The sequence below is a fragment of the Protobothrops mucrosquamatus genome, unplaced genomic scaffold (assembly GCF_001527695.2).
Source record: "Protobothrops mucrosquamatus isolate PMUCROS unplaced genomic scaffold, P.Mucros_1.0 scaffold1432, whole genome shotgun sequence".
NCBI lineage: Eukaryota > Metazoa > Chordata > Lepidosauria > Squamata > Viperidae > Protobothrops > Protobothrops mucrosquamatus.
Genome location: NW_015387616.1, coordinates 218,240 through 227,417, shown reverse-complemented (window position 1 = coordinate 227,417; position 9,178 = coordinate 218,240). Strand labels below are relative to the sequence as shown.

General features: G+C 40.7%; 1 protein-coding gene across 1 annotated transcript in view; it reads right to left on the bottom strand.

Annotated features, from left to right (window-relative positions):
* Positions 1–5,129, bottom strand: part of ARMC12 (armadillo repeat containing 12) — a 13,826-nt gene extending 8,697 nt beyond the window's left edge. The window contains exons 1-3 of the mRNA XM_029285228.1: positions 4,991–5,129; positions 2,064–2,221; positions 581–715 (exon numbers count right to left, since the gene is read on the bottom strand). Of these exons, the coding sequence (XP_029141061.1) occupies positions 581–715; positions 2,064–2,221; positions 4,991–5,129 (432 nt within the window). The remainder of the gene's footprint in view (positions 1–580; positions 716–2,063; positions 2,222–4,990) is intronic.
* Between the last annotated feature and the right edge of the window lie 4,049 nt (positions 5,130–9,178).

Sequence of the window (9,178 nt, the reverse complement as noted above, 5' to 3'; positions counted from 1 at the left end):
GGCAGCTGCAGCACACCATTTGTTAGACAATGGTATGTTTTCCCCCTCTGTGTCACTTTCTATATTGAATTAATTTATAGACCATTTTTCCACGCAAGGGAGAATACACAAAGTAAAGCATTAAATAGCTTTGTTCTTGGTGTTCATTTTATTAATTAAAAAATATTTTTATCCAATCCTTTCTAATAATGTCCTAGAGCAGCTGACAAAAATAATTAAAATACAATTTGGAAAGTAGAATACAGAACATACATTGAAAAAAGACCTAAAAACATCCAAAAAGGAAGCGAAGCATTAGTCAATAGCAAATACAAGATAAAAAGACCACATCTGTCGAAAGTGTGCTGAGCTCAGAAGCCTTATGAATGGTTAGGCAGGTGACAACATCCTTAATGTCAGCTACATATATATGTATGTATATGATTATATATGATTTAAGTGCTGCCCAGAGTCACCTTTACCAGTGAGATGGATAATATATAAATTAAATAAATAAATACATAAAAACTTCATTACTACAAGAAATCAGTCATCCTAGAGATAAATTTGGGGTCCATATACCGTTTCCAAAAACGTTTACCTGGATTTTGATTTTAAACTTCCAGATGGCAGTGAAGGCTTTGAGGGCGTTCAGGGTCTCAGTTTTAGTCTCTTTATCCTTATCATCCAGGAAAGAGGCCACTAATTTTATGTCATCATTGGTGCAACCATTTGCCTAGGAAGTAAGAAAGAAGCAATCACCTGGCTATGAACATCAGCCTTATCAACTGCCATATTTGAAATGCACCAAATATGTCATATTCACCATAACACCATCTGACCTGCACGATGTAAGATTTGATGGTTGAGATACCAAATCACAGGCCAAATATAGTCAGTGAAGTGGTAACTGTCAAGAGGGATGCAATACATCCAGTGGTGGGATTCAAATATGTGAACAACCGGTTCTCTGTGTGGATGCCGCTTCCGGAAGTCCATTCTAAGCCTGGGCAACAAAAAATTAGCTACCGGTTCTGCCGAAGTGGTGCGAACCTGCTGAATCCCACCACTGAATATATCTCTATTGACATTGATCCTGAAGAGCAATTCAGTTTCGCGAAGGGACAGCAGATTCTAGGTGCAGGGATAGCATAATCGGCATTTTACTGGAATAAATGCCAAACTTATCCCATGTCTTTATCAATTCCACCCACCAAAATGCACCCACCATATTCCCTATGGATATTCCTGTGTAGTCACTAAATGTATTTAATCACAAGCCCCATCAACTCTGCACTGGGTTGAGGTGAATTGTAGTAAAACATACTCTGAGAACTTTAATTTTGGCAAGATTCACATAGGATCAAGAATCACTGGGCAAGGCAATTGTAAGGTTTTTTTTTTTTTTAAATCTTACCACTAGAGCGGCTTTGGGGTTTTTGACTTTTATTTTTGAATGGGATTTGATCTCTAAACAAGGGGACAAGTGCTTAATTTACACTTAATGCCCCCAAGTTCAAAAAAGAACTGAGGAAATCTATTGATCTCCAAAAGACCTCTGTATTGTATTCACACAGATCCCAGGCTTATCCTGGGATGAAATATATCCTAACTACCTGCATTTAAGTGTACATTAGGACAAAGGTAGTCTCCCCTTCACATTCAAGGATTTCATGAATGATGCACAATGCAGTAAAAAGAACAGTAATTCCAATATCTGTTCCAGGTCCAGCCAGAGTCTGATTTTCCCAGAAGTCAGGAAGGAAATGTACAGGTAGGAAATGTTGGTTTTATCAGCTGTGATCTATTAACATACCTTTCAGTTTCTGCTGAAATCTACCTTAATTTTTCCAGTAAAAGCACCTTAAATATCTCCCAGTCAAACATTAGGCTGATCTCTGCAGAATCCCTCATCCCCCTTTCCAGAAAAAGCACAGCCTTGGAAACTGATCTCTAATGAAATGAGGAATGGTAATAATGGAACTTTAAGGCTGAAGATATTGGACTATAGACCTGTGCAGCTGCATAAGACTCAACCTTCCTCATCACATTCTACAGCATGTCCTGTAATGTAGGACGTTCACCTCAGATTCCTTCAAGTAGATACATTGAGTTATATTACGAAGAGTCATCCTTTTGGTGTCATCATCTAGGTTGGGACTGAGGGACATCAGAAGCCGTCTGAGCTCTCCTGGAACGCTTGCTTTTACAGATACAGTATAGAAAGATTCTGAAGATAGACCTAGAAAGCAATCATTCAAAAATGAAATTCCAACATGAAACTGAAGATGATTTAAAATTCCTGTGAAGACATTTTGCACTGGAACATCCTACATATACAGGTAGTCCTTGACTTACAATTCATTTAGTGACCATTTGAAGTTACAACAGCACTGAAAAAGTGACTTATGACCATTTTTCACACTTACAACCGTTGCAGCATCCCCATGATCACATGATCAAAATTCAGACACTTGGCAACTGACTCATATTTATGACTGTTGCGGTGTCCCGGGGTCTTGTGATTATCATTAAATTATGAAATTCATTCCTATACAATGTAGTAATAGCAATAGCACTAAGATTTATATACCACTTCACAGTGCTTTACAGCCCTCTCTAAGCGGTTTACAGAGTCAGCATATTGCGCCCAATAATCTGGGTCCTCATTTTACCAACCTCGGAAGGATGGAAGGCTGAGTCAACCTTGAGCCTGCTGAGATTCGAACTACTGAACTGCTGACAGTCAGCAGAAATAGTCTGCAGTACTGCATTATAACCACTGAACCACCATGGCTCATAACACCAAGTAGGATGATTCTTAAAAGAATTAGACAAGGTTATGGAGAAAAAGCTCACTAATGGCTTATGTATAATATCCACCATCAGAGATACTAAATCTCACTGTGAATTGCTGAGAAACATCAGCAGGAATCATAGAATCCTATGGCTGGAAGGGACCCAGGAGGTCTTCTAGTCAAAGCCCCTGCCCAAAGCAGAAGACCTTATTGTACCTTGGACAAATAGCTGTCCAATATTTTCTTGAAGATCTCCAGCAATGGAGTATCCACAACTCTGGGAGGCAAACTGTTCCATTGATTAATTATTCTTACTGTCAGGAAATTTCTCTTTAGCTCTAGATTGGATCTCTCTGTAACTAGCCTCCACCCATTCCTTATTGTCCTGCCCTCAGGTGCTTTGGAGGATACGTTGACCTCCTCCTGACTGTGACTGCCCCCCCGCCAAGTACTGGAAGACAGCTTTCATGTCAACCCTAATCCTTCTCTTTATTAGACTAGACATACCTAATTCTCTTAACTGTTCATCATACAGTTTAGCCTCTAGTTCCCTTATCATTTCTGTGCTCTTTGCACTTTCTAGGGTCTCAGCATCTTTTGTGTCATTGATATCAAATCTCCCTCACCTCCTCACCTCTACTTGCAACTGTGTCTCCTTCTCATATAGTGTCCTTGTATGGTGCATACTGGGTTGCACTTGGGACAAAATGCTTGAGTAGACAGGTCATTAGTTTTACACCTCAGTAGGTGATACCTTCTAGCCAATCTTGGCTGTTTTGAAAATCAAGCAAAGTTGGTCTTGTTTACTACTTGGATCCAAGGCCACCTTGGAATTCAGAAGAATTGGTTAAAGTGAGAAATTAAAAAAAACACATTATGGAAGAAGGAAATGTTTGGATGGCTGTCACAATCAGCAGCCTAGCTGGACTCAAGGGGTCTTTGTAAAGCAGATACAATTATTTTGCTAGCAGGGATAAATTGTGGCAACAATAAAATGACAGTGATTCTCTGATAGCATATAATTGGTTTAAACTTTTTGACATTCCTACTCAGCCCAACATATCTTGTACTTCCCTTTCTCCACCTCACTTGGTCCTACAGCTGCCACATGCTTCAACTCTTTTCCCCAGTGACCCTTGGCAACAAATAAGATACACTTAGCAAAACCCTCTTCTGCGTTTCCAGTTCTCTTTTTCTTTCCCCTTATTTTATTTTAGTTCAACAATCAAGATGACTCATCGGTGATAAAGCAAACATGACAGCCATAGTGTTCCAGGAAGAATCAGAAGAGGTAAGTGGGAAGGGGAAAGTTGTCAATTCAGAAGCACAGAGCCTGACAGCAGGGTGGTCTGTTGCAAATAAGAGTCAGCACTGGAAAGAACAAACAGAAAGAACATGAGAAGCGGTTGAAAACATCCACTGCAGATGGGAATATCAACCTATTAAGATGTTTTTTTTATTTCCACTACCTTCATAAACCCAAACTGCTGGATTGGCCTTATAATTTGGCATCAACACCTAATAATTCTTCCTACTTCCAGACTGAGGAGTTGAGAAAGATACCTCAGAAATGGAAGTTCTCCCCTGCCTATTTTCTGTTGTCATAATGAGATAGGCATTCATATTCTCAACTCTCCCCTGCCTGAAGCTGAATGGAAGATTTTTGGATCGGGGAAATCCTACCTATTTTTTGCTGTTAGGAATACAAACATTCCCCTCCTTCTCTAGGGTATCAGGGAGAGAAGAGATTTTGTCAATCCCAGTCAAAATACAGATGGCAGTGGGAACTGCCCTTGCAATTCCTCATGCCCAGGGAAAAGAGGGGAGATATCTTAGGATCCAAGGGAAGGAGAAACTAGTGAGATGATATGAAGGTAAGAGCTTACAAGATTAAAATCAAAGAGCTGGAGAGTAATTGGTCCATTTAAAGAGTAATATTCAGGGGTGAGGTATTTGTCACTATGTGAAAAGATCGGCTCTCAGTCCATTACAAAATAAAGGTAGGAAAATGAGACAGAAGATTTAAATATACAGGACTTCAATCCTGAAGTTTCCATTAGGACTTCTCTAGTATCTGTGTCCATGAATCTCCGACTGTGAGACTTCTCATTTGGATATCAGTCTCCATGAAGCTTGGCAGGGAGGAAGAGAAAGAGAGCAACAACAACAACATATATTGTGAGCATGTTCAACCCTTATTTCATTTAACTCACTGGCTAAGTTCATTGAATCGGGGCTGTAGGGGGGGCTTCTGAAAATTGCTAGGAGAGCCTTCGACACCAAATAGATGGCTGTAGCTCCAGTAGCTGCAGTTACCATGTTGTTAGTAGTTATCAGCTCATTGTACTTCATATTGCTTTAAACTTCCAGGAAATCTGATGGAACCCTGCCCTGACTACAGGCCAACCCATCCTTTACCTGTGACAATACTGCACCTCACATGGTTTGTGATGTCACCTGTGTCCTTCATGACAACTCTGGCACATCATCATCATCATAAGGGTTAGGCCTCTGAATCTTCTCTCCTCCTTCTCCTGATATCATGAAAATACTCTGAGATCTTGAGGGATAATTTCTTGGCATTGTATTTGGAGTGAAAAGATGTTAAGGGGAATAATTAGTCAGTAACAGAAGACAGGCTTTGCACACAGCAGGTCGGCTAGCTCAATCTCTAGCATTTTTCTACCTATAGAGGGAGTGGGGAGCAAGCAAGATAAAAAAGACCCCTCTTGTGTGTGTTACAGTATTTTGGAAAACCACTGTGAACCAGAGAAAATCAGCCCTCTCCAAATTGATGTGCTGTAACTACTAGAAGATCCAACTAGAAACCCCTACCCCCATACGAACATAATTTTCTTTGGGGATATGAAATATCCTCTTTCCACAAGTACTTTGTTGAAGAAGAATTTTAATGTTCAAAGTGTAGATGTTTTGAATCCACATTTTAGCTTTTAGCTTTGTTTCCTTCTCCCTGCTGCTCAGTTGTTTATCTTATAAATATTGAGCTAAAGTGTTATTATTTTGGAAGAGATTATTATTCCTTTAATTGTTTTACTATTTGTAAGCCAGATGAAGTTGTTTTTGTAGAAGTATAACTGCCATCAGTAAATCAATAATGAATTGCCCATTCTGGTGGATTTTATATATGGAATGTATATCAGGGGTAAAGGGATGAAATCTTTTCAGGCAGCAAAATATTTTGACTACCCTTAGACTTTAACTGTATGTGTTTCCATAACAAAGAACAAAATATAGCTACTGGATATAACATTTACTTTTTCAGAAATGAATTTAATGCGGCATTTAAACACATGCACACGCAAATTTGTTTAGTCAGAAGTAAATCCCACTATGACACATTGCCTAGTAGATGAGAGTACGGCACCCCATATTGTTGTAATTCTGCTTCATTGTTCAGGCAGGGATGGATACATTTGCTGTGTTTTTAGGTCTCTGAAGACCATTTGTCAGACTCCAGAAGAGGGCAGCAAAACTCCTGAGTTGAGTGGCAGCCCCTCTACTCCCAGGAAGCAGCGTTTCTAGGCTGTATCCCAATGAATCCGAAAGAAAAAGCTGCAGATGAAAGAAGCCGGTTCTTTGGAACTTGACCTTTGTCTCCTTTGAGGTTCTTTTTTTTCAGCCTCATATCCAGCTTTCGTGATCTCAGATGGAGATCATGACACAAGATGACAATTCTATCTCTCTAGTCTGAGAACTCTAATAAGAAAAGTATAGTTCACTCACAAAACTCAAAATGATTGCAATAATTATTCACACTGGCTGACTGGGATTACAACCTAGCTCCTTAGGGCACCAAAAAGCACTTCCAGATGATCAGGTTTTCCCGTCTCTGAATTCTTCTGAATGCAGTTCAAACCACACCTGAGAATGATTCAGACCAGGGGTAGGGAACCTTGGCTCTTTTATGACTTGTGGACTTCAACTCCCAGAATTCCCGAGTTAGCATGGCTAGTTCAGGAATTCTGGGTATTGAAGTCCATAAGTTATAAAAGAGCCAAGGTTCCCCTACCCCTGATCCAGACTGCCTTGACAATTTTCAGAATCATTTGGACAACAGGATGCTATAACCATAGGATTGTTTCTATGTTTGAAAGTTTGTAGAGATCTTTCAACCCGCCAACCAATCAGAGCTTGCTATTTCTTGCTAGTACTTGAGAACAGACCATTGTCAACAGTGGTGGGATTCAAATATGTGAACAACCGGTTCTCTGTGTGGATGTCGCTTCCGGAAGTCCATTCTGGGCCTGGACAACAAAAGATTAGCTACCGGTTCTGCCGAAGTGGTGCAAACCGGCTGAATCCCACCACTGATTGTCAGGTAGTTGGTACTCACTGCTGGCCAGCTACTGAGTGCCTTATCCTCTCTGTTCATGTCTCTGTTAAACACCCATCTTTCCTTCTTCCACAACAATAAAGGATTTGTTTTTATTATACATTTCCCACTCAACAAGATTTACCTAATCATACAATGGTAAGATTTACAGGGAATAAAATATAGTATGTTTCAAGAATCCTTTGAATAAGAACACAGACAGTCCCTGTAAGCACAAGGCAGTGGCATTTGCTGTTTCTGAAGCCTTTTCACACCCACAGCTATGCCACTGACCAAGGCTATAACCAAACTGCTCATGATTGCAAGCCCCAATGACATCATCATGTGATTAGCAAGGGTCTCGCATGCGTTCTAGGGTGGTGCTTCAGTCTGGCAGACCTCTTAGAGATGTGGATCAATACAGAATGTAAACATTTGGCAGATAGAATCAGCTCTGCTATAAGGTCCTATTCCTAAAATGAACCCCTTGTTCATATAGTCGTCCTTTGCCTGTTGCACACTGAAGTAGATTGCAGTGAATACATGAACCAATTAACCCATGAGAGGGAGCTGAACAGCAATTCTGGTGGGACTTCAGCATTTACAAAAGTATACAATGGTTTGGGAAGAGTGTCCTAAGGCAGGAATCCTAAGCAAATTCTACTAAAGATGTGTTTGTTTCCAGGAAATATGGTGAAAGACAAGGAGAAAATTAGGGGACAGGGGAAGATCAGCATCAATGTTGTGATGTAGCACTTAAGGTGTTGGCTTAAAACAAGGGGAGGGGAGAATACAGGTTCGAGTTCACTTTCAGCCATGGAAGCTCCCTAGGTCAGTGGTGGCGAACCTATGGCACGGGTGCCAGAGGGGGCACTCAGAGCCCTCTTTGTGGGCACGCGCGCCGTCGCCCCAGTCCTAGACCTTCAGCTGGGTTTTATAAAACTTTTTCATTTTAGGCCTCCGCCGCCGTGTGCAAAAAAAAAAAAAAGGTTCAATCAGTCAATTTCAACTTCTCACAGGGAAAAAAAAAGATCTTGCAAAGTTGGAATTGATTGATTGAACTTTTTAGTCCCACCCAGTCTGCCGTTACCACCGCAGCCACGCCCACCCAATGGGCCACGCCCACCCAATGGGCCATGCCCACCCGGCACTCGACGATGCATAAGTGGGTTTTGGGTTGCAGTTTGGGCACTCGGTCTCTAAAAGGTTCGCCATCACTGCCCTAGGTGATGTTGGGCCAGTCATTTTCACTTAGCCTATTTTATTACAAGGTTGCCATGGGGGGGGGGGAGATGGAGAAGGGAGTACATTATATAATATACAAGCTTGAGCCCCTGGAGACAGGGAGGGATGTAAGTCTAAGAAATAATACATACAATAATAAAATTCTCCTGCAAGTGCCACTTGTGAGACGGTGATTTCACTAGCAGACACAGGCATGTAGTTTTTCAGCATCTAATGATATACAAATGATATTTGCTGACAAGACTCCATTTTAGTAGTCCCTAGGATCTCACCAGCAGCTTAAGAAAAACAAGTAGAGGCTTTTACAAGACAAGTTGTCAAATGTTTCCAGAGATACCGATTTGTATATGTGTCACTGCCATCACGCATAAAAAAATGGACACACAGGCACACATGTATATATAAGGGAAGGAGAATTGTAGGAATGTTATGGTCAACACATTGGGCTTTCACTTTCTCCATAACTTAAAAGAAAAACAAATTTGCCCGTGGGAACAATTGCATCTATGTACTGGCTCTGAATGTGGATGCAAATAGCTTTATGCTGGATTGAAGAACTGATGTGATTCAGGCCGTGCAAAACAACTCTATAACCTATGCAAACAACTCTGTGACCTACTGTATGCAACTTGACCCTTCCTAACCTAGAACATCTTATTCGGGATAAAAATAACTCCAGCCCATAAAATTCTGCTTGCACATACTTTTAGCTCCCCAAATTACACATCAGCTACTATTCATTGTTCACTGTCCACTGTCACATTATCACTGCATGCTCCTTATTAAACAGTCTTCTGCTTGGTAACACCTCTGAATAATTTTT